Source organism: Salarias fasciatus, chromosome 2, assembly GCF_902148845.1.
Source record: "Salarias fasciatus chromosome 2, fSalaFa1.1, whole genome shotgun sequence".
NCBI lineage: Eukaryota > Metazoa > Chordata > Actinopteri > Blenniiformes > Blenniidae > Salarias > Salarias fasciatus.
Genome location: NC_043746.1, coordinates 14,121,800 through 14,148,284, shown reverse-complemented (window position 1 = coordinate 14,148,284; position 26,485 = coordinate 14,121,800). Strand labels below are relative to the sequence as shown.

The window sequence follows — 26,485 nt, the reverse complement described above, 5'->3', positions numbered from 1 at the left end:
CAGATTAATCAATAAGAAGGACAATCAAAACATGGCTCTGCAACTGTTTTCATGTTGTCTACGACAAAAGAGCAGTGGAACAACCTCACAGAAAATTTAGTGGTGTTACAGTAACACAGCACATTACTCAGTTATCTGCAGTCACACAGATGGAAATTAGCTCAGGAGAGGCTTTTAGTGAAGAGTGCACAGCATTTTCCATCAAGACGAGCTATAATGATAAAAAAAAAAAGATTAACAGCTTTAATACTGGCAGGGGTTAACACATTCCAGCAGCTTTTTTGAAGAATTAGACACAAGCCACACGTGTAAGTTTTTTTTATATGATTTCAGAATCTTTTTATTTGAAATGTCAGTGTTCAAGAGAAAATAAAACAGCAATATAAATATTAGCATAAAAATAAGAGGATAACACGGGGATAAAGCGTGGGAGGGGCTAAGCATTTGATAAGAAAGATAATACAGCAGGATAGAGTAGTATTAATTCAGCAGCGGACAAACTTACACATATATAATATTTATAATCATTTGTTCATATGGACAGAAAGAGATGAGAGGCATTCTTTCACAAATGCACAAGATAAAATCACCGCAAAAGAACATTAAGAGGTTACAGAAGGATAGAAACATTTCCATTTTTTTTTGTTTTGTTTCTTTACAGGGTGATAAAAGATAGTAGAGAGAAAATAAACACAAAAATATGCGCAACACATACCACAAGTTAACTATTCTACGTGTGTCACTTTGTTTACTTATCTAAAGTTATCTTTAATTCATTTATTTACACTTAAGAGTTAGTTGGCTTCCATGGTGCTTAGTTACTACATTGCAACACAAACTGTTGAAGAACATCTCAAATTTTTATTCATTGTTTATTTTTTTTTTTTAAGTGTGGTTTTCTTATTTTTCTTGAAAAAAACAAAATGCAACACATTCCAGTAGTAAGCCACGCCTTGTGGAGAGGGACTTGTTGTTTTTGAAAATGTTTGACGTTGTCCCTGCTTTACAAACACCTGGCTCATACCATCGACAGGACTGGTGTTTATTTACAGTGGGGAGGAGCCTCGCAGGACCAGGGAGTGGATGTGGAGAGGTTAGTGGTAGAGAGGCTGAGGTTTCTCATTGATTTCAGGTGAGGAGAGAGATCTCATAGGGTTTGTGAGTGGTGTCTCCTCACTAACAGGGACGACTGTGCTTGGCTCTGATGACCTCTGCCTGGGTCAGTGCATTAGAGAAAGTGTCAGGGGGGTTGGTCTTGTCAACAGTGGTTCCTGTGTACATTCAGGGGGCAGAGCCGAGGTTGTTTCCCACCCCCTCCCTTGTCGATACAACGATGCCACCTCAGTCTGTTTACCCCTCACTGTGCCCCCTCCACTCCCTCTGACCCAGCCTGCAGGATGCCTTCTTTTCATGCAGTTGTACGTGGCCAAAGGCCTGACATACAGATGGACGGCAAAATAAAGACTTCATACCTTATACGAATTATTCCTCTATGTTATCGAATTGTCATTTCCCAAAGAAAAGCAAAAAACAAAAACAAAACAAGTTACTGTGTCACATCTAGAAGTTTCGTCAACACTTCAGGGTAGTGAGAGGAAATACTCCATTGTGGCCCTAAAGGCCAACAAAGTGTCTAGAAACTCCTAAGCACTTACAGTTTACCACATCTACATGTTTCCCTAAAGACTGAAGTGATTACTACCCTTACTTGATCTCGTCTTCAGAATACAAACAGTGCATTTCTATTTGTTTGGCTATCATTTTGGGGTTGTGAGTGAAGGGAAGTACACAAGCTGGGTGTGAGGAGGGGATTGCAGATGGCGCGGCGCAGCAGGAGGTGTCCTCACCCATCTGGAGCTGTTATAAGAGAATCCTGTCCGCTGCTGCCCCCCTCTCTGCCAGCTCCTCCTCTCCTCTGTATGCATGCTCAGGTCATAAAAAATATCAGAAGGTTAAAATCTTTTTTTTTTCTTCTTTAAACTATGATTACAAAAGTAATTTTCATTTTTTGTCAAGTAAATGCTACATGTGCATTCTATTGACCTGCGATTGGAGTGAGGATAAAAGATTCAGGATGTCCTCCACTTTGTTTTTCTAATGCATAGTTTGCAACTCTAAACTAGTATATGTGGTCTGAGCCTTGATGAGCATGCAGAAGAGTTTGTAACAGGTGTCAAACAGAAGCCTAAGTATTCGCAGGACCTTTGCTTCAAGAACCTGCAAGGCTGACCCTATAGGAATCTAATGGATAGCAACTAGCATACTTTACAACAGCTGACTTTCCACCAACAGGAAAGTGCACAATAAATCCAACATGAAAGACGTTAACATTTCATCTCTGAATACATCACTGCGCAAAGCCTTGTCACCCCAGCAAGGTTCCCTACACTGAATCTCTTTGTCCAAGTTTGATTTTTTTGTCTTTGCCAAAAGGTAAAAAAAGAGGAAAAACAGCGGTAACCCCCCACACCCTGCCAATAATATCTCCAGACACTGAGTATGTGAACAATACTAAACCTTCAACACAGCACACGGTAGAAACACTAACGACCTTCGGCAAATTCGGATTCTGAGGTCTTCACGAAACTTTGAGAGAACCAACAACATCATTTGGAGTGATTTTCTGTCAGCGTATAGACTGTGGCTTCATGAGTGACAGCAGAGCAGGGAGATATGTGATGGTGGGGTGTGAGGGGTTGGATTTCTCTTCCGATCAGGCCGGGATTTATCATTCTTCACCTCCTTGCACATCTACTTCTTCTCCTTCTTGGTGGACTTCTTCTTGGAGGCCGGGGTTTGGGCAGCCTTGGGGGGCTCGGGCTGGGCTGACACCTGAGGTGGAGGCAGCGCCTGCTGGGCTGCCTGCTGGGCGGTGGCCTGCTGCTGCTGGGGGTTGGAGGTCAGGGTGGCAGTGCTGCCTGGGATGTAGACGTTCTGGCGATAGTCAGGCACGTGCTGCAGGGTGAACTGGGGGCTGTAGCGGGTGCTCAGACCCATGGTGCCGGGTCCGAGGGTGGCCGTCACCTCGCTCACTTCTAGGGGGAAGAGGGACAGAGTGGGGGTAAGAGGGGGGTGAGGAGGGAGTGGAGAGAGGGATGAAAATTGTTAGAAAGAAGCATTTGGAAGGTTTAGTATGACAGTGTTACACAGAGGTGGTGAAAGGAAAATAGGTAACAAAAAGGACACTAAACTAATTAGTTTTTAATACTGCTATGAAAGATGAGGTTGCCGAGGGAAATTTAGTGTCAACATCATGTTATATTCCAACAAGCTTGGACTGTATGAAACTGAGAGCCTGTACAGAGGACGACATTAGCAAGAGGTGTGACAAAGTGATTGATGATCAGCAGATGTTTGCATTTTAATCTCAAACGGATGATGAAGCTGCTTCCCAAGCACTCTGCTCTGAGTTCCCAGTTTTCCATCCAGCATGCACTGTGTGTGCATGACGTTGCTGCTCAGCTCATAACTCTCCCATAGCCCCTGCAATGCAGAGCCAGAGACACAAGCGCTCCCTCCCCCATCCAGCCGTCCCTCTCCGCCTCTATAAACACACACGTGTATGATCTGTCACGTTAACTTGTGCTTCCTCTCAAAGGGCAAAAGCAAAGACAGAAAACAGTCCTCCAATGTGAGGATTAAATAATGAAGCAATCGTTCCTGCATCAAGCTCATTCACACACAGACTTTGAAAACAAGCACTGTTTGTTCTTTCCTCTGTGATGGTTTTGACTGTTCATCTTGTGTAGCCTGCTGCTGACCTGCAGTTTAATGTCACCTTCAGGAGATGTGTTTAAAAAAAAAGAAAAACACACGCAGTGTCCGGTGCAGTGTCGAGGAGAGGAGAAGGGTGTGTGCAGGGAAAGGGAGAAACAATGTTCTGACATAAGAGTGGAAACACTGATCTGTAACAATTAGGCAGCACATTTCATTAAGTGTGGCCTTCCTTCATCTATGTGCAGTTTGGATTTGCCTGTCACTGCACTTGCTCAGCTTGCTTTTACCGCCAGTTTTATGTGTAATTTTCCATGTGCAAAGCCTGAAGATGAGTCAGTGTGTGTGTGCAGCTCAGTGCAGGAACTGTTTGTGCAGACAGGAAGAGTGCTGCATGTATCCTGGAATATGCCTTAGTTATTGGAATGTGAGGCCTGCATGTTGAAAAAGGTTGATAGAGCTCACTGATTATATTAAAACAGAAAGCATGTGTCTGCAGTGTGAAGTGGAAACATGCAATTGTGTCATGTTAGTAAATTCAACAAATTCACTGTTCTCTTTCAGGAAAAACTGCAGGTAGTTGCATTCACTAAACAGATATTCTCTGTAACTTCCACTCTATTTCTATCAGTACGGATTCACCGCATGGAAACATCAATGTGGACAGACTGAGCTTCGTCAATGAGTGCGTCTGGCTCACTGCCCTCTAACCAAACTGGGGAGCTCAACAAAACACCTCTTCCCACACATCCTGCACCCATGTGCCAAGTGAAAGATAAATCAGTTTGTAGAAGACAGCATGAATTGAAAGCAGAGAGGAAGCAGAGATGATGAGGTGTAGGACTCACCGTTTGCTGCAGCCATCAAGGCCTGGAGCTGCTCAGCTTCGGTAGGGGGCTGGGGCCAGGGGCCAGTTCCCATGGCAACCTCAGGTCCTCCAGTTGCCCTGTGGTGAAAATAAGGAGACAATAACTGTAAATAACTACTGTCTTGTCCACTGCAGTGTGTGTTTGTGTGTGTGCACATGTCGGTGTGTTTCGCGCACTGCCTTGACAGTTGGTGGTTTATGATGTAAAAGCAAAGCAGCCGACAGTGAAGTACACAGCCTGAAAAGAACTCAGCGAGAATAACAAGGAGGATGTATATAGTGTGCAAAACAGGGTGTGTCTCAAACAAACACACGTTCGTCTTCAGGCTTTTACAAATGTGCCTGCACTCAGACACACAGCAGAGAGTGTAAAGCCACATTCATCGTACAACATGCCCACGGGCACCGCGCCGTCGGGTAAATGTGGTTAATAATTTAGTGATTCTACCTTTAAGTGAATTAGTTGGTTTGGAACATTTCCATCGGGGCAAACTTACCCTGCAGAGGCTGTTGTACTTAACATTTGCATTTTGCATGTAGCTAACAAAAGAAGAACCACAGATCTATGATCTTGTTCCATCAACATTTCTAGATGTGCGGTGCACTAAGAACACGCTCCATAATGGAAAACTAGGTCACAGTATTTTAATCCCAGCTCTGTTCCTGTTCACAAAGTACTAATGAACCTACATCTTTGGATTTTCAGGTTAAGCATAACATTGATGCCAGACTGCAGTGTTTCATGTGAATGCTTGCAGTCCCTGGTGTTAGACAAAAGACATTTCATTTCCACAAAGTCACAAAGATCATTTAAAACATCTATAGTAGCACAATCGCTGTATTTAACTGGTGAAATGTCAGAAGCAAGTTTAACTGTCATTTGTCTGGTAAACTGTGGCAGTGTGTGTAATGCATGATGTAGGTTATTCGTTAGGTTTTTTGTTTGTTTTTAGCTGCCTTCGGGGTACTTATATTCTGATTATATGTGCAGCTCGCAGTCACACAAACAAATTTCTACAACAAAAAGGAAAAAAAAAGGCACTGTTTACACTATGGTGAAACATTTCAGTCACAAAATAGCTGAGTTTAAGGTTCACTCCTGGCTAGAGAGTCAATTTGGAACATGCTGTTCCCCTTAACTCTCTTTTACCTATTTTTTTCCTGGTTTCTTTGCAATGTCAGTCTACTAAAAGTCCAAAAAATGGAACATGAATGTCAGTAATGTATACATTCTGCAAGCACAAAATTGAGCTTGGTTATGCAGCCAGAGGCATGAAAACTGGGAAGTGATATGGTCCCTACAGAGCTCTGGTCTCAACTTCAGCAAAAGGTCTGATTTTACAGGAAACACTGAAATCTGCAATCTGCAAAGGAAATGTGACGATCCCTTGTTAATGCCTGAAAAAATCATACCTGTATCTTTTTATGTATAAATATTTTTTGGAGAAGAACTGCTGCTTTAAATAGCTTTTTCGAAAGTCAAATCCATATCACTCTTAGTATCTTAAACCTTTTCACTGTGAACAATATTTTACATCTGTCTGACAGAAACAAAAACCCTCTTTACTGATTGAACAGAATTCAAAAAAACTATATTGAACAAACAAATTGGTCAGCTCCAGAAGATTAGCAGAAAGTGAAGGACACAGCAAGAGAAAAAGTGAAAGAGGAATTCCAAACACAAAAACTCGGCTCTGTTTAAGCACAGGTTGCCAGATTCGGCTGCCAATACTCTGAAGTGGTTTTTCAGCACAGAGCCAGAGAGGGAGACCAAGGGAGAGAAACATGCATGTCCTGTGCCAGACAGCCAACGAGAACCAGGCTGGGTAAAAGCACGGTCAGACATGCCGAGGCAGCCATTTTGTGCCTCCTTGCACAAGTTAAGATAAAAGGAAACGGTTCATTTATGTTAAATTAGCGTCTCTTTCTGCTGTTATCACATCCTGTAGTTGTGTCAAGCATTTCCTGTGGTCAGGACTATCACTTCCTCAGAGAAAGATTGCACACTGTGGTCTGGGAGGACATCATTGGTTAGCTTGACAGGATTTTTTTTTTCCTCACAACCTGCCATGTCCTGGTATTTTAGTATTAACTGTGTCAATAACACCTCTTGTTATCGTATGAATGTAGAACTTTTTACATATCAACTTCAAGTCAAATGGTTTTGTGTGTATTTTTTTACTTGGCAACATATTTAACCTTCAGCTGGCTTTTTTTCCTGATATCAATGCTGAGATGGATTTTTGTTTGTTGTTTGTCTTTCAGGTCATAAAAGACATGAAAAAGCTGCATGTGGTGGCATTGAGCTACAACCATCACGGACATACATCAAAGGCAACACTGCATGGTAAGCCAGTCTTATAGGAGCGAAGAGCTCTAAAACCGTCATGACTGCATGTATAGCACAAGTACAAGGCATAGCAACTTTACAGAACACTGCACACAAACTCAAAAGTTTCACAATCCTTTCTACGCCACAGCAAGCATTGTGGCCTATGCACATTGATCAACAAACCCCATCAAACTTTCAGGGGAGACTAACAGAAGCTATGGGTTAGGTACAGCTACACACAGCACAGCACTCGACTGCAGTGCACTACCTAACACGATTTCAGTCCCCCTCTGTCCTCATCAGCTGGTCTGCTGCTTTTTCCACTGAATGGTGGCTTTATATATGGTGGCTCAATCAGCTGCTGAGGACAGACAGCGGACACACAGTGTCTACGTCTAGGTCGGTACCTTGTCCCACTCTTCGGCGTCCATCGTATGTGTGTACCGTATGGCATGTGGGGACTAAAAACACAACAAGTTATACAGTCTGAAGATTGAGGTTAGTGAAGAAAAGAGTTCAAATGCCGGTACACTGATTTTTGAGATTTCATTGGAAAATATGTGGAGTCTGTGACCTGAAATAACAAGAGGTGAATGGTTTGTTATCTTTTCCCTGAGACATAAATTAGGATTCATGTGTCAGTCATCCCAGTGGTCTCTTTAAACTGTAGTGGCTTGTGTTTGTGTTGACATTTTCTTCAGAGAGAAGATTTTTTTTTGTGTTTTAGGCAGAAGCCACGTTCGCAGAATGTGTTGTGTAATGACTGTTGTGAAAACGAGCTGCGCGCCCTTCATTTTGGCCCACTCGACATGGGCAGTGATCAACCATCAAGACACACAACACACATGTCCTCAAGCCAAACAACAAAAACAGGGTGCTACATTCAGTCGAGTATTACAAAATCAGAACGCTACTAATGTGAAAAAAGATGTTGAAGGAAGGAGAAAAATAAAGAAGGATAAAAGCACTATCCCATCCCCCCCAGCTTGCTCTGGTCACAGTCGCTCATCAGTAGTACTGAGTGATGGCGCACAGGCTCAGGGAGCGCAAAGAGGAAAGAAACAGCAGGAGAGGGGGAGGGGGAGTGGAAGCTGCGGCAGCCATTTTATAAAGCAGCCTGCAAAAAGGCAGGGATGCTGGGACAGGAGACAAAACCCAGAGTCTGAGATTGCTGAGGACAACCGTGCTGTAAAATGCAGCAATGAATCCATTCTGCATGAATCAATGCACGGAATTTAAAGTCAGATTAACAGGTAACAAGCTGACTGAAAGCACCACCGCCCCTCCTCTTCTTTTACTCCTCCTTCCTCATGCTCCTATGATAACAACATGGCACTGAACTGACAGCATTCTATCAGTGTGTGTGTGTGTGTGTGTGTGTGTGTGTGTATTTGTGTGTTTGTGTGTCTTAGTTTACTCACCCACTGGGTCCAGGTCTCTGTCCCTGCGTGAAGCGCCAGTCATTGTTGGGTGGCTTTTGCTGTGAAAAGAACAGAAGATGATACATGAAATGTGTGCTGCAGTGCAACATGAGGGAAACCTTCCCGAGTCGTGGTTCAATTCATCAGACATTTATTTGTGGGTGATGGTGTAGGTTTGTGTGTGTCCTTTAGTATATTTATTTGAGCTCAACATTTTTGTGAAATCCATCAGGATCTCAATATTTATGTTGTTCTTAAAGCTATAAGAAATAAAATCCTGTGACAAACTGAAGCAGTGCTCATGACTAAAAACAAAAGGTAGACAGTCCTTCAATACAAATACATCAACTTACAGCTTGACATTTTCAACAACTGTTCAGTTAGAGGATGGAAACTAAAAGTTTGTTCAAGAGTTGTAATGCTTATACTGTTTTCCCCTGGTATTGTGAAGTATTGTCACAATAAATGAAGAAAAAAAAAAAGAATTACACAATCGCTTACTTGAGACACTGACTATATACTAGACAAACGAAACAGTGCCATTACATGATGATGTGGCCATCCACAGGTCTGCCATATTTCAGTGATTATCTTCGAATATGACAATGCACATATCTTTCTTAAAGACAGATTCCACTCATGAAAATATGTATACCAAAGCCATGGCAGTGAAAAGACAACTGACAATGAGCAAATCACAGCCAAACAAAGAGGGTTATTACTCCAATGACAAAACTAAATTAAAAAAAAAAAAAAAAAGACTTCAGTGACGGCAAAGCAGAGGTTAAAGCCTGGAATCTTCCCTTGCTCCTGTCTGTTTATGTCAGTAAGCCTACCTCACTCTTGTCTATCTCTACCACACCCGGCCATGTCACCATGTCTTTTCCTTCACCCTCACTCTCTCTCTTTCAATCTCTTTCTCGCTCTCTCAGGCTGCCTTGTTGTGCAGCGATGCGGTGAATAGACCCCTGGCTTGGTTCCAAACTCCGCTGCCTAATCGACACAAGAGCTCCCTGGAGAGAGAAAGGCCAGCAGGATGATGTGCTGCATTATTAAAAGAACTGTCCTACCCGAGGGAATGATGGAGAGATGCAAGACAACGGGAGAGAAAACTGAATGATAAAGAGAACAGCATTGTGTGATAAAGGGGTCACTCTCATGGCCGGACCACTGATTAGCATACAGCTAATGAAAGAATGAATGCAATAATCACAAACTGTAAAAACAGATGTTAACATTTTTTATATGTGACATCAGTCAACAGCATGTACACAAAAACAGTTCAGGTAGTACAGAGAGAAATTTAGCTCTCACAGGTTTAAATCTTTATGCTGTTTCCTTCACAGTGATGGACACTGAGCAACCACGCACAGAAAAAGTGTGTCAGATAAACACATTTGGGTTGGTTGCATCCTCATAACGAACTGCGATGCCAGAACTCACAAGCTGTTACAGCTACTGCATGAGACATCCCAAAGTGGGTGAAGACGAAAAGCGGAGAGCAGAATCTGAATGCAGAGCTCGGTCGGTGTGTAAAGTGTAAAAATGGACTCAGAGGAGTGTACTGTACATGTGCGTGGGCAAGCGAGTCTGTCTGAGTTCTAGTGATGGGCAGTGAGTTGACTCAAACATCCACAGTGAGGCCCAGCATTCCTGCTGCGTGACTCGCTCTCACCGCACACATTCGCAGACCTACGCATGTCAATTCCAAGGTCAGATCCCTCCCCAGACGTGTAGAAAAGCGTAACAAAATATGGCACCTCACTGCTAGTTTAAGGTGAAACACCTAATGCGGTGCAGCTCAGCAAGGTGTAATACTCACAAGAGTGCAATGCTGATCCGCTTAATAAAAAGGTGAAACTGAGGAATGTTTACGTACTTATCTGAACCATAAACTGTTACATGTTGCTGAGTTTTTTCAGTGGTTCAGACAAGGGTGGTCAGACAAAACAAAGCCAACACCACATATAATGGTTTTGTAAAAGGATGTCATTAGGTATTATTATTGTACTTTTTTTTTCCAGGACACAAGTTAAACTTGAAGGAAAGGAGCTAGAATCTAAGACATACTGGGGGGAGAGATGGTTGGATCTCACAGCCCTGTGAGCCCTACTTCTCATCCCACATAAAGACCCTCATACTAACCTGGGAGCTTTAAATACTTTCAGTGTGCTTCTTGTAAACCTTCAAATTGAATCACAGGATTTTGAGGGATCTTCAGGTGAATTACAAGCTGACCAAGCTCCTGTGCTACTGCACTGCGTTATTTTTCAGGATACAGAAATAAAACAAATGAAAAAAAGAGATGTTTTATCTTTGAGGTTTTGAATTAATTCAACAATTAGTCCACTGTAGGCTTAGCAATTATACATGGTCGAGGTTTTTTTTCTAGATGTCTTTTTACTGTACGTTTGTTGTGCTCTGCACTATGACAATAAAGATTCTTGATTCTTCTTGATTCTTGGAGTGAAACTGATATTAAAATCCTCAAACATGCATCACAAACTAACTGAAAAAAAAACCCCAAAACCTTAAAGACAATTTGACTGAGACTCATAAACCAGGCACAGCTTTATCATCTATCACATTTACAAAACTCTTGCCCTTAATCTGTACATAATACGTAGGCCTTATAAACTCTCAGACAGATAAATTAATCCATAGCCTTGGGAATATCAACAGCCTAAAAAAAATGGAGGAGGCAAGATATCACAAGAAACACACAGCAAGTGACACTCTGGAAATATAATGCAATTTTCCACCAAACATTCTGTGTCAGCACATGGTTAAATAGAGTGTGCCAAAACAGCTCACTGTGAATGAATAGAGGAAATAAAGAGGGGCAGTGGGAAGGGACCAAGGCCCCAAGGTCCTGCTAAAATTACAAACTACTGGAGGGCTCCTTGTGTCTGAGGCTTTGTGTATCTCATGCACACAGCCTCATAAACACCCATGGTGATAAACCTGCATGGTCAAAGCCGTCTGTCACTGTGGCACACGTGCGTTAAGCTATCCTCTCTCTTCAGTTATCTGTCTCTCTATCCCCTTTCTCTCTCTTGTCCTCATTGCACACGTGTCACTAGAGCAGGGGGACAGATGGTATCCTGCTGACCCCAGGGACAACCTAATTCAGTGCATAGTCATGATGAGAAGCATGAGAAATTCGTCAATATTAAATATTCTAGGGTAACAACCATGATCAAAACGCTCTGCAATAATAACAACCGACCATCAAGAACTCTAAAAGATAAATTTTAAAAAATTACACAATGTCTTCCACCAATTCTCCCCCTCAGCACTGAAATCTTAGTCAGTATCATGTTTACCTGCTAAATCCTGTTATTCTTTAGTGCATGTTATGATCTGATGAGCCTTCATTTAATATGATCTCAAAAAATGCAATATGTAAAATGAACATTAGAAAATATGGCACAGATGACAATCTAAAATCAGCCTCACTGATGTGATGGTGAGTCCTGGAACCAATCACTGAAGCTTCACAGGACAACAGGAAGCAGAGGGTCAGGTCACTGACCCCCTGAATTCCTGTTTTTCAAATACTGCTTTATTCTTTACCTCTTGTCCTCCACCCCCTCCCCATTTTCTTCCCTTTTCCTCGCTCTCACCCTCCATCTTTCCTTCTGTCATCCTGTTTCTCTTCCACAGCACAGAGCCAGCTCCACAGGAACTATTTTCATCTGGCTGTCTCCTCCTCTCAATCTGCTAGGAGCTGTTATGCTTCCTCATTTACCCCCGATCCTTCTGTTATTTCAACTATTTTCAACTCGTTTGTTTTTTCTCCTCACTATCTCGTTATCTGCAGATTTCTCTGTACACAAAGAGAAGCATTCTCTGTCATGCATGTTGCCTCAAGTCAGAGATAGTAACCACATTTCCCACCCTCAAGTCAGATTAAATATTAAACACATTATCACTTGGCCTGAACCTGTGGAGTGCAAACAACACATCTCTGGGAGCCCTCTCAGCATGTGGAGTGTGATCTTCCCACTAAAACAAATGCTGCAAAACTTTTCACTAAGTTAATCTCAGTTACAATTTAGAGTTTGAAAATTGCAATCTGTGGAAAAAAATCATATACAAATATACGATTAGCATATACCAAAACGGGTTAAAGAATAAATTCCCAAAGCAACGTATTGATACTGCAGCAGTTAAACTGTCACAGTGCTTCCTCCCCCATGTGAGTCCTCACCTCACTGGCTGAGTTCATAAGGTGCTTCCTGCTGAGCGTCATGTTGAGTGTGTTGTTGTGACTCAGCATGGGTGTCTTCATAAATACAAAGTCACTTCGGCTTGATATGGTGGAGTAGCACGGCCTATAGGTGCGTGTATGTGGGTCCTGAGCCCCCCCCACAACCTCCATATATCTTATAGGTCCATCAGTGTTGAGCTGCAGGTGCAGGTCTTTGCTGGGCCTCTGATGGTAGCGGCTGGACCTGTGGCGACTGTAGCAGCAGCAGCACTCAGAGTCTCCCAGCCCTGGCCCACGGTGCCTGAGGCAGCGCACCATGAGAACAGTAAATGTGATGAAGGCCACGCCAGACACGCAGGCAAGAGAAATGATAAGGTACAGCGTGATATCCGGCATTCCCGTGTGGTGGTAGAAGGGCGTGTGACGCGGGTGTGCTGGCGCATCGTTGGCGGTGCCCTTCTCATCCACGCTCACTGTGATGTTCACCAAACTGGATTTTGGTGGGTCACCATTATCCTGGATGATGACCATGATGTCATAAGTTGAACCAACTTCCTCCTCAGCCCACTTCCGGGCTGTGCGGAGCTCCCCGGAGTGTGCCCCAATACGAAACATGCCAGCATTTGGTCCCGGGGCAATGGAGTAAAACAACCATGCATTGTGCCCACTGTCCGCATCCACCCCAACCAGTTTATTAATAAGGTGGCCTGGGCCTGCAGATGGGGGCACAGTCAACTGCAGTCTTTTGTCTTTTGGGTAGGAGGGGTGTACAATCACTGGTGTATTATCATTTACGTCCACCACAAACACATGCACAGTGACATTAGTTGTCCGTGGGGGGACCCCAGCATCCCGGGCCTGCACCTCAATCCGGAAAGCATTAAGCTGTTCATGATCCAGAGAGCGCATACTGTATATGTGGCCGCTCTCTGGGTTGATGTAGACATAAGAGGATATGGGTGAACCCTGGACCATGCTGGGAAGGATGGAGTATGAAACGCGGGCATTGTCACCAAGGTCTGGGTCGGTGGCAGAAACAGCAGCAATGGGGGCGCTCGGAGCATTGTTCTCTGGGACATCCACAGAGTATGAAGGCTGTGAGAAGGTGGGGGCATTGTCATTTACATCAGAGAGCTTCACCACAAAGGTTGTCTGTGATGAAAGGGGAGGGGAACCACCATCGGTGGCCTTGACGACCACTGTGTACTCTGGCACAGTCTCACGGTCCAGGGCCCTAGCAGTGGTGAGGCTGTAGTGTGTGCCAAATGCAGAATTAAGTTTAAATGGCAAACCTGGTGGGATACTTAAGGTAACTTTCCCATTGACACCAGAATCAAGGTCTCGTGCCTGGATGAGTGCAACCACGGTCTCTGGCGCAGAGTCCTCTCTGATGGAGCCGGTCTGTGACGTCACTGTCACCTCTGGCACGTTGTCATTCACATCAATGATGTCCACGACAACGTTACAGGAGCCCTCCATGGCGGGGGAGCCCCCATCCCTGGCCTGTACCGTGATGTGGTATGTAGTGGTTTTCTCATAGTCCACATCACCGTTCACGCGGATCTCGCCGCTTTTGGAGTCCACAGTGAAAACAGAGATGGGCGTGTATTTACTAAACAGGAATGATATTTCCCCGTTGCTACCCGAATCCGCGTCAGTCGCGTTTAATTTAGTCACTAAAGTGCCCGGTGCAACATTTTCTAATAGTCTAACTTTTTTCACAGGCTCTTCAAAAACGGGCGCATTGTCATTCACGTCCAGAATTCTGATGAGCAGAAGTGTTGAGCCAGATTTCTGTGGCTGACCTCCATCTACTGCAGTGAGCAGCAGCCGAAACGAGTCCCGCGTCTCCCTGTCCAGAGCTCTATTCACTGCCAGCTCTGGGAACGTGCTGCCATCACTTTTAGTCTCCACATTCAAAATAAAGAAGTCATTCGCTGCCAAGTGGTAGGTGCGTAAAGAGTTGGTACCCACGTCCGGGTCGTGCGCGCTCTCCAGGCGAAATCGTGTCCCCGGCACTGCTGCCTCAGATATTTCCAAAGAAATGTTGCTGGTTGAAAACTGCGGTGCGTTGTCATTCACATCCTGAACCTCCACCTCGACGCGAATGATCTCTAAAGGATTCTCCAGAAGAATTTGAAGGTGTAATGAACACGATGCACTCCTTTCGCACAGCTGCTCCCTGTCAATTTGTTGTTTAATCACCAAATCGCCGGTCGCCTGCTTCACCTCGAAATACTGAGTTGTCGATTCCGAGACCACGCGCAACTTTCTCTGAACGATCCGCTGTGCAGTAGCATCCAAATCTTTTGCGATATTCCCAACGACAGAGCCCGGGCTGAGTTCCTCCGAAACCGAGTAGCTGAGCTGCGCTGACGCAAAGGAGAGCGAGGCCAGACAGAGGAAAATCCTCCAGAGTCTCCCTCCTCCGGAGCGCTTCCTCTGCCTGGAGTCCATTGTGCTGCGCTCCGAGGATCGGGGAAAGTTTCTAACTTTTTCCTCTACCGTAACGTATCCATGGTAGTGTTAAAACGAGACGGATGCGCTCCAACATAAACATATCCATTTTAAAAAGAGGAAAAAAGTCAGATTTGATATAATCATGACGTTCACTTCCCAAAAAGAAGAGGAAGAAAAAAAAACGAGGAGGAAAAAGTATCTGTGCCTCCGCTGAAACTCTGTGCGGTCTCCCCCCGCCTCTCTGTCTCTCTCTGCATGGGCGGGGAGAGCGCACAGAGGCCTCCCTCCCATTGGAGGACAGGACTGGACCAGCACTGTTGCACATCTCACACAGAAAAGCTTTTCAGTGACTCATCACACACCAAGAGGAGTGGATCAACTTTATACCATAAAACTTCGAGAGAAGAAAGAGAGAGCGAGAGAAGAGAGAGAAGAGAGAGACCGAACAAATTGCATAAAACGAAAAACACCGAGGAATTAATTATATTGAGTTACAAGCCAGTAAGAACCGTCCAAATCCAACTTTTTCGATGTATTCATTGAGAGCATCGCTCTAACAAACGCTCCTCGAAATAAAAGCAACAGGATGTCATTGAAAACAGCACGTTTTCTGGCCGCATGGGGGCGCTGTTTTCATACCCATAGTTGTCATACTAAAATAAATTCCCCAAAGTAAAGTGAACTGAAACAAGATGTATTATGGTGACAATGGGTTAAAGTCTCTCTTAATCAGTTTGTGAAAAATGCCACATGGGAGAGGGCATAATCTGAATTTAATGATTCAGATAGATCGATAGATCGATAGATAGATAGATAGACAGGCTATGATGCAAAATTGTATAAGGAAAAGCAATACTAATAATTAACATTTTGTCACAATCTACATATTTTATGTCAACATGGTAAGATCACATAGCCCTGGAAGAGTATATATGTTCTTATTAGCAGAAATGTGATTCAAAGTTTAGACAAAGGTTGTTCGGGTTCTTGTTATATTACAATGATACACCGTTTCAAATGAAAACAGTAGTTTTGAATCCGTTTATTTCAGTCGGATTCTGGAGCAGCCGACAGGATGGAGAAGCAATTGCGTAATACCATAAGATTCCAAACTTCGAAATTAATGTACGCACTCTGAAAGTTAAAATGTAAACCATCTTCATAATATTATCAGACAATAACTCGTTGATCTTCATTCATTTTCTCACCTGCTGGCTCTCAAAGGTCCAGGTGCTGTCGGGTAAAGACGCATCCAGCACACTGATCACCTCCTTAAAGTCTGTGGTGCTGCTGGGTTTGATCAAAGTGAAATCACTGTACTCCGACATTGGAGACATGCAGGACCTGAAGGACTGACTCTGAGACAACATGTCTCCTCCCAGGACCTCCACGTACTTTATGGGTCCGTCAGTGTTGAGCTGAATCTGCAGGTTTCTGTTGGGGTTCTTGTAATCATCACAGTCACTCCGTCTCGTGCAGCAGCTCCCGCTGCTCCTGCTGCTCCTGATGCATTTCACCGCTAAGATGAGAAAAGTGACCAGAGACAGCACGGACACCGAGGCCAGAGACAGAATCAAATAAAGGGTGATTCTGCCAGTTTTCTTGCTGGGCTCGGCCGCTTTCTGTCTCAGGTCTAAGATGGGTTCATGGAGCCCGTCCTCCATCAGGATGGACACCGTGACGGTGGCGGACTGGACCGGTTCTCCGTCGTCCCTGATCTCAATGAGCAGCCTCTGAGAGGAGTCGTCCTGCTCGGACACAGCGCGTTTAGTCCTCACCTCTCCTGTGTACAGATTGACGGTGAACAGAGAGGCGTCCGTGGCCTCCGCCAGTTTGTATGAGATCCAGGCGTTATGGCCCGAGTCTGCGTCCACAGCCGTCACCTTTGTGACCAGGTGACCCGCTTTAGCGGAGCGGGGCATCCTCTGATGAGAGAGGGAGCCCAGGACAGCGGAGGAGGGGTAAATAACAGCGGGGGCGTTGTCGTTCTGGTCCAGGATAAAAACATGGACAGTGGCGTTGCTGCTGAGAGACGGAGAGCCCTGATCCTTTGCCTGGACCTGAATCTCAATCACTTTCATTTTCTCATAATCAAACGAGTGCATGCTGTAGATGCTGCCGTTATCAGAGTTAATGTAAACATAAGAAGACACAGAAACGTCCTGGACTTTAGAGTCCAGTATGGAGTAAGAGATTTTCGCGTTTTCTTCAGAATCCAGGTCCGTAGCTGATACTGAGTACAATATAGAGCCTGGTACTCCGTTTTCCTTCCAATACACATTATATGAGGGCTGAGTAAATAAAGGAGGGTTGTCATTGACATCAGTGATAGTGACAAATACAGTTTTCTTGCTGGACATGGGAGGGGAACCTGAATCAGTGGCTGTTATCTCAATCTTATACTCGGAGCAGCTCTCCCTGTCTAAAGCACCACTGGTAACTAGTGCGTAATTATTCGAAAAAGATGGTTTCAGATTAAAAGGCAGGCCTTTAGCAAGTTGTAATGTCACTTTGCCGTTATCAGCAGAGTCAAGGTCTCTCGCACTGATCAAAGCAACGACAGTGCCGCTTGGTGCGTCTTCCCGGACTGGCTTTGGCTGAGAAGTGAAAACTATTTCTGGGGCATTATCATTAAAATCTGTAATGTCGACCTGCACACGGCAATGACCCTCCATCTGAGGACTGCCTTTGTCTTTTGCAGTGATATCAATATCAAATGACTTAACTGTTTCGAAATCTAAATCTCCTTTCAGAGTGATTTGACCTGTTAAAGGGTTAATCTCAAAAACAGACAAGACAGATTCTGGTGTCCTTGAGCCGAAAGAAAATTCTATTTCACCATTTAAACCTTCATCTGCATCTGTTGCTTTGGGGTTTATCACAACTGTTCCTTTCACACTTTTCTCACCAAGGGATACTTTGTAAACGTTTTCCTCAAATAATGGAAAATTGTCATTTATGTCAAGCACCTTTATTGTTATGTGCGTGGTTCCAGATCTTACTGGATTTCCTCCGTCTAAAGCTGTTAATAATATTTTATGAACAGACTTTTTCTCTCGATCGAGAGGTTTATCCAAGACGAGTTCTGGAACAGTCTTGCCACCCTTGATTTCTTTGATTTTAAGGGAAAAACACTCATTTTTACCGAGTGTGTATGATTTTAATGTATTACTTCCTACGTCTGGATCAGCTGCGCTCTCCAATGGAAAACGAGTGCCCACCGCCGCTGATTCAGCTATGTTCAGCGATAGTTCATTTGAAAGAAAGCTTGGGGAATTATCATTGATGTCTTTAATTTCAACTTCAATGCGATGTAGCTGCAGCGGATCCTCAATAACTACCTGCACAGGTAGAACACAGTTGGCGCTTTGTCCGCATAAAGCTTCTCTGTCTATTCGGTCATTCACCACCAGCTCGCCCTTCCCAGCATCCACTCTGAAATACTGCTCACCGGCTTCAGAGGCGACGCGCAATTTACGTTCAAATACATCTGACAGTCCCAAAGTCAGATCTTTAGCAAGGTTTCCTACCACAGATCCTTGTTTTAACTCCTCCTGTATGCTGTAACGAGTTTGTCCGTCTATTGTACTCCACAAAAGAATAAAATGATTCCACCAAAGCGCAAGCCACCTCCAGTCCCGGTATCCATTTCTCTTTGTCATCCCCGGCTCACGAAAATGCATCATTTCCATTTCACAGCCACAGAAATCAAAACGATAAAATCCATATTCCAAAAGCGTGACACATCCCTGAAAAAGGCCGACTGATCATCGCCAAGAATAAAATAAAGATATTTCCTCATACTCGTACACCATTTAGGGTACCCACTCTCGTTGCGCTGTGAGCATTGTGGTGCTGAAGCTGCGTGGGGGAGGGAGTAGATCTCTTTGTACAGTTCTAGACGCCATTGGTGCCCAATATCTATTCCTCACATCCAATGAGAGTGGAGTAGAGCAGCACAGTTAAAGACACAATGACTGCAAGACACGGGCATCATGAGACACGGTGCAAATCCATTCCCTTTATCATACGTACAATAAATCTGAATATACCACTAAAAAAAAAAAACAAAATTAATATAAATGTGTATTCTTAAAACATCTATTTTTTTGAAAGGAAAAAATATAATTAATTGAAAAAATTGTATAATTTCGAAAGAGACACTGCTTTGACATTTTTCGATGTTTAATGTCGTACATGAACCTTTATGTGATTTTACAAGAAACAGTGACTTCAAAAATTGAAACAAGCCAGTTTACCTCACTGTGATAGTTAAAGGTTCATGTAGACTTATTCAAAAATGCCACTCAAACCCACTGATCAGTATTTTTCAGACACTCGGTTTGGCTCGCAACTCAGTGACGCTGTCCACCGCGGTGGTGCTGAAACGGTCAGCGCCAAACACTAATTTAATACATTGCTGTGGTCAAATGACAACAGCAACTTTGACAACGCCAAATTGCCGACAAAAAAAAAAGACATTTTACTGAAGATATAAACAATATTTTAAAGACATAAAGAGTCCACAAAACATGTTGCGATATTCTGTTCAAAGAGTTTTACTTCTTTTACCGCCAGAGAAATATGGACAGCCTATATGTGCATGTTAGCAAAGAAATGCATGCGTCTCTGTGTTTACAGGATTATGCAGTTCCACTTCTGGAAACTTACATATACCACCTTTAAAATCCTACAACATGCGCTCGTATTCACTCAGAAAAGTCACGTGCTCACCTGCTGGCTCTCAAAGGTCCAGGTGCTGTCGGGTAAAGACGCATCCAGCACACTGATCACTTCCTTAAAGTCTGTGGTGCTGCTGGGTTTGATCAAAGTGAAATCGCTGTACTCCGACATTGGAGACATGCAGGACCTGAAGGACTGACTCTGAGACAACATGTCTCCTCCCAGGACCTCCACGTACTTTATGGGTCCGTCAGTGTTGAGCTGAATCTGCAGGTTTCTGTTGGGGTTCTTGTAATCATCACAGTCACTCCGTCTCGTGCAGCAGCTCCCGCTGCTCCTGCTGCTCCTGATGCATTTCACCGCTAAGATGAGAAAAGTCACCAGAGACAGCACGGACACCGAGGCCAGAGACAGAATCAAATAAAGGGTGATTCTGCCAGTTTTCTTGCTGGGCTCGGCCGCTTTCTGTCTCAGGTCTAAGATGGGTTCGTGGAGCCCGTCCTCCATCAGGATGGACACCGTGACGGTGGCGGACTGGACCGGTTCTCCGTCGTCCCTGATCTCAATGAGCAGCCTCTGAGAGGAGTCGTCCTGCTCGGACACAGCGCGTTTAGTCCTCACCTCTCCTGTGTACAGATTGACGGTGAACAGAGAGGCGTCTGTGGCCTCCGCCAGTTTGTATGAGATCCAAGCGTTATGGCCCGAGTCTGCGTCCACAGCCGTCACCTTTGTAACCAGGTGACCCGCTTTAGCGGAGCGGGGCATCCTCTGATGAGAGAGGGAGCCCAGGACAGCGGAGGAGGGGTAAATAACAGCGGGGGCGTTGTCATTCTGGTCCAGGATAAAAACATGGACAGTGGCGTTGCTGCTGAGAGACGGAGAGCCCTGATCCTTTGCCTGGACCTGAATCTGAAAAACCTTCATTTTCTCATAATCAAACGAGTGCATGCTGTAGATGCTGCCGTTATCCGAGTTAATGTAAACATAGGAAGATACAGAAACGTCCTGGACTTTAGAGTCCAGTATGGAGTAAGAGATTTTCGCGTTTTCTCCTAAATCCAGGTCAGACGCTGATACTGAGTACAGTATAGAGCCAGGTACTCCGTTTTCTTTTCCAATACAGCAAGTTATGAGGCTGAGTAATTAAGGAGGGTTGTCATTGACATCAGTGATAGTGACAAATACAGTTTTCTTGCTGGACATGGGAGGGGAACCTGAATCAGTGGCTGTTATCTCAATCTTATACTCGGAGCAGCTCTCCCTGTCTAAAGCACCACTGGTTACTAGTGCGTAATTGTTCGAAAAAGATGGTTTCAGATTAAAAGGCAGGCCTTTAGCAAGTTGTAATGTTACTTTGCCGTTATCAGCAGAGTCAAGGTCTCTCGCACTGATCAAAGCAACGACGGTGCCGCTTGGTGCGTCTTCCCGGACTGGCTTTGGCTGCGAAGTGAAAACTATTTCTGGGGCGTTATCATTAAAATCTATAATATCGACCTGCACACGGCAATGACCCTCCATCTGAGGACTGCCTTTGTCTTTTGCAGTGATGTCAATTCCAAATGACTTAACGGTTTCAAAATCTAAATCACCTTTCAGAGTGATTTGACCTGTTAAACGGTTAATCTCAAAAACAGACAAGACAGATTCTGGTGTCCTTGAGCCGAAAGAAAATTCTATTTCACCATTTAAACCTTCATCTGCATCTGTTGCTTTCGGGTTTATCACAACTGTTCCTTTTACAGTGTTCTCACTAAGGGATACTTTGTAAACGTTTTTCTCAAATATTGGAAAATTGTCATTTATGTCAAGCACCTTTATTGTTATGTGCATGGTTCCGGATCTTACTGGATTTCCTCCGTCTAAAGCTGTTAATAATATTTTATGAACAGAGTTTTTCTCTCGATCTAGAGGTTTATCCAAAACAAGTTCCGGAACAGTCTTGCCTCCCTCAATTTCTTTGATTTTAAGGGAAAAACACTCATTTTTACCGAGTGTGTATGATTTTAGTGTATTACTTCCTACGTCTGGATCAGCTGCGCTCTCTAATGGAAAACGAGTGCCCACCACCGCTAATTCGGCTATGCTCAGAGACAGTTCATTTAAAAGAAAAGTTGGGGAATTATCATTGATGTCTTTAATTTCAACCTCAATGCGATGTAGCTGCAGCGGATCCTCAATAACTACCTGCACAGGTAGAACACAGTTGGCGCTTTGTCCGCATAAAGCTTCTCTGTCTATTCGGTCATTCACCACCAGCTCGCCCTTCCCAGCATCCACTCTGAAATACTGCTCACCGGCTTCAGAGGCGACGCGCAATTTACGTTCAAATACATCTGACAGTCCCAAAGTCAGATCTTTAGCAAGGTTTCCTACCACAGATCCTTGTTTTAACTCCTCCTGTATGCTGTAACGAGTTTGTCCGTCTATTGTACTCCACAAAAGAATAAAATGATTCCACCAAAGCGCAAGCCACCTCCAGTCCCGGTATCCATTTCTCTTTGTCATCCCCGGCTCACGAAAATGCATCATTTCCATTTCACAGCCACAGAAATCAAAACGATAAAATCCATATTCCAAAAGCGTGACACATCCCTGAAAAAGGCCGACTGATCATCGCCAAGGATAAAATAAAGATATTTCCTCATACTCGTACACCATTTAGGGCACCCACTCTCGTTGTGCCGTGAGCATTATGGCGCTGAAGCTGCGTGAGGGAGGGAGTCGATCTCTTTGTACAGTTCTAGACGCTATTGGTGCCCAATATCTATTCCTCACATCCAATGAGAGTGGAGGAGAGCAGCACAGTTAAAGACACAATGACCGCAAGACACGGGCATCATGAGACACGGTACAAATCCATTCACTTTATCATACGTACAAGACATATGAATATACCACTGGATAAATAATGCACTAAATTCATATAAATGTCTAATAAAAAAAAAATTATTCGGGAGTAAAAGTACACTAGGTTGAAAAAAAAATATAATTCCGAACGAGACTCGCTACTTTAACATTTTTCGATGTTCAGTCTGATACATTACCTTTATATGACTTTACAAGAAACAATGACTTCAAAAATTGAAACAAGCTAGTTTACCTCAGTGTGATAGTTAAAGGTTCACGTAGACTTATTCAAAAATTCCATTCAAACCCACTGACCAGTTTTTTTTCAGGGGCTCAGTTTGGCTCACAGCTCAGTGACGCTGTCCACCGTTGTGGTGCTGAAACGGTCAGCGCCAAACAAAAATTTAATACATTGCTGTGGTCAAATGACAACAGCAACTTTGACAACGTCACAATGCCGACAAAAACAACGCATTGATGTTTGACTGAAGATATAAACAATATTTTAATGACATAAGGAATCCACATAGGCTGCGATATTCTGTTCAAAGAGTCCTACTACTGTTGCCGCCAGAGAAATATGGACAGCCTATATGTGCATGTTAGCAAAGAAATGCATGGGTCTAAAAGTTCCACCAGGTCATGCAGTTCCACTTCTGGAAACTTACTTATACCACTTTTAACATCCTTCAACATGCGCTAGTATTAATTTGGAAATGTCACGTGCTCACCTGCTGGCTCTCAAAGGTCCAAGTGCTGTCGGGTAAAGACGCATCCAGCACACTGATCACCTCCTTAAAGTCTGTGGTGCTGCTGGGTTTGATCAAAGTGAAATCGCTGTACTCCGACATTGGAGACATGCAGGACCTGAAGGACTGACTCTGAGACAACATGTCTCCTCCCAGGACCTCCACGTACTTTATGGGTCCGTCAGTGTTGAGCTGAATCTGCAGGTTTCTGTTGGGGTTCTTGTAATCATCACAGTCACTCCGTCTCGTGCAGCAGCTCCCGCTGCTCCTGCTGCTCCTGATGCATTTCACCGCTAAGATGAGAAAAGTCACCAGAGACAGCACGGACACCGAGGCCAGAGACAGAATCAAATAAAGGGTGATTCTGCCAGTTTTCTTGCTGGGCTCGGCCGATTTCTGTCTCAGGTCTAAGATGGGTTCGTGGAGCCCGTCCTCCATCAGGATGGACACCGTGACGGTGGCGGACTGGACCGGTTCTCCGTCGTCCCTGATCTCAACGAGCAGCCTCTGAGAGGAGTCGTCCTGCTCGGACACAGCGCGTTTAGTCCTCACCTCTCCTGTGTACAGATTGACGGTGAACAGAGAGGCGTCCGTGGCCTCCGCCAGTTTGTAGGAGATCCAGGCGTTATGGCCCGAGTCTGCGTCCACAGCCGTCACCTTTGTGACCAGGTGACCCGCTTTAGCGGAGCGGGGCATCCTCTGATGAGAGAGGGAGCCCAGGACAGCGGAGGAGGGGTAAATAACAGCGGGGGCGTTGTCGTTCTGGTCCAGGATAAAAACATGGACAGTGGCGTTGCTGCTGAGAGACGGAGAGCCCTGATCCTTCGCCTGGACCTGAATCTGAAAAAACTTCATTTTCTCATAATCAAAGGAGTGCATGCTGTAGATGCTGCCGTTATCCGAGTTAATGTAAACATAAGAAGATACAGAAACGTCCTGCACTTTAGAATCCAGTATGGAGTAAGAGATTTTAGCGTTTTCACCTAAATCCAGGTCCGAAGCTGATACTGAGTACAGTATAGAGCCTGGTACTCCGTTTTCTTTTAAATATACAGCAAAGTTTGGTTGGGTGAATTTGGGGGGGTTGTCATTCACATCAGTAACAGTGATGTTTATCGTCTTTTTAGTCATTAAACGGGGCGAGCCCAGATCAGTGGCTGTGACCTCAATGTTATATTCAGGAAAAGACTCTCTGTCTAAAGCACCACTTGTAACCAGAGCGTAATTGTTCGAAAAAGAAGGTTTTAGATTAAACGGTGAATTCTTCGGAATCTGTAATGTTACTTTGCCATTATCACCTGAATCGAGGTCCCGAGCATTTAGCAATGCAACGATTGTGCCTCTTGGGGCGTCCTCTGGCACTCTGCTTGGTTTGGATGTCAGAACAATTTCTGGTGCATTGTCATTTATGTCTTTTACCTCGACCTGCACCCTACAATGGCCTTCATTTTCTGGAATTCCTTTATCTTTTGCAGTAATATCTATTTCATGTGTTGTTGCGCTTTCATAATCTAATTTGCCAATAAGAAATATTTCTCCCGTGACTGTATTGATCTGAAAAATAGATCTTAAGGTATCAGGTGTATGATCAGCAAACGAGTATTCAATTTCTCCGTTAACACCCTCGTCCGGGTCCGTTGCTTCAACTTTTGTCACCATGAATCCACTCTGACTGTTTTCCGGTAAAGTTATTTTATACAACGGTTTTGAAAAAATAGGTGCATTGTCGTTGTTGTCCAAGACAATGACCGTTATTTTTAGTGTTCCAGTTTTTACAGGATTGCCTCCATCTAACGCTGTGAGCTGTAACTGATGGACATTTTGTTTTTCTCTGTCAAGGGGTTTTTCTAAAACAAGCTCCGGTACGTTTCTTCCGTTAGCGAGTTCTTTAATTTTTAAAGCAAAACACTCATCTTTACTCAGACTGTATAATTTGAGTGAGTTGCTGCCCACATCAAGGTCTTGTGCCGTTTCCAAAGGATATCTCGTGCCCACCGCAGTCATCTCCGGAATTTTAAGGTTTTTCTCTTTACTAAGAAACGTAGGAGAGTTATCATTAATGTCTTTGATTTCCACCTCTATCCTGTATAGATGTAATGGGTTTTCTAGTACTACTTGCAGAGGCAACACGCAGCTGGCGCTTTGTCCACACAATACCTCTCTGTCTATTCTGTCGTTCACCACCAGCTCGCCCTTTGCCGCATCCACAGTGAAATACTGCTCATCAGCCTCCGAGGCGACGCGCAATTTACGGTCAAAAATATCTGTTATTCCCAAACCTACGTCTTTGGCAAGATTTCCTACCACAGATCCCTGTTTCAGTTCCTCGGGGATGCTGTAACGAGTCTGCCCGTCTATTGTACTCCACAGGAGAAAGAAATGATGCCACCAGAGCACCAGCCATCTCCAGTCTCGGTATCTACTTCTCTTTGTCATCCCAGATCCGTTAGAATATGTTACTCCCCATTAATTTCGTCTTCCAAGATCAAGTGCGATGTCAATTCCAATTCCATGACGAATAATCCATAATACATTAGTCCACAACTGCACGACAAAAACAAACGAAAAAACTGCGGTAAATCTGTAACAGGCGCATGTCTCTCCACCTCATAGCACTGATCGAGCGTCCACACTGAGACTGAATGAGGGAGGGAGTAGATCTCTTTGTACAGTCCTGCACGCCATTGGCTCACAGCATGCAGCGACATTATCCAGTCACCACGCTCTATCATTGCTGTGAAGGATACTGCACCTCCTCTGCTGTAATAACATTACATGGGAAGAAACTGGGTTTTTATAACAATTTTTTTAATACTAAACAGGGAAATAAAAAAGAAATTTTATCACAAACATACATATTAGATTTTTTTTCTTGGATAACAAGTATTGCTACAAAGTGATTACTAATAAATTATGATACAATCAATTGTTGAGTTGGTTGTCAAATTGGCCTATTTGTTCCATAATATTCATGACATATTTTTATTTCCAGTCCAGTAAACTAAAGATATGAAAAAAGTGCAATCTATATGATGAACGTACTGTATAAGAAGACAAAAAGAAAAAGGTGAAGGCTATGCTGAAAGATAACTTCAGATTAAACAAATATATATTTTCACAAAAGTCAATGTTATCCTCAGCATCGCTACGAAAAATAATTTTCTTTATAGAGCAAAAAAAAAAAAACAAAACAAAACA

At 43.9% G+C, this 26,485-nt stretch overlaps 1 protein-coding gene and 1 pseudogene across 33 annotated transcripts in view; both read right to left on the bottom strand.

The window, feature by feature from the left end:
* Positions 1-321: 321 nt before the first annotated feature.
* The window catches only part of LOC115397429 (protocadherin gamma-C5-like), a 292,251-nt gene continuing 266,087 nt past the window's right edge, over positions 322-26,485 (bottom strand). For 13 of the 33 annotated variants that reach the window (XM_030103886.1, XM_030103867.1, XM_030103879.1 and 10 more), the window contains 4 exons: positions 8,336-8,394; positions 7,322-7,375; positions 4,563-4,660; positions 322-3,035 (listed from right to left, as the gene is read on the bottom strand). In XM_030103886.1, the coding sequence (XP_029959746.1) occupies positions 2,752-3,035; positions 4,563-4,660; positions 7,322-7,375; positions 8,336-8,394 (495 nt within the window). In that variant the 3' untranslated portion in view covers positions 322-2,751. Of the gene's footprint in view, positions 3,036-4,562; positions 4,661-7,321; positions 7,376-8,335; positions 8,395-12,548; positions 15,188-16,216; positions 18,805-23,269; positions 25,808-26,485 lie in introns of those variants that run through there. The other 20 variants (XM_030103949.1, XM_030103967.1, XM_030103958.1 and 17 more) reach the window with 10 other exon arrangements.
* Positions 19,731-22,373, bottom strand: LOC115397607 (protocadherin gamma-C5-like; annotated as a pseudogene).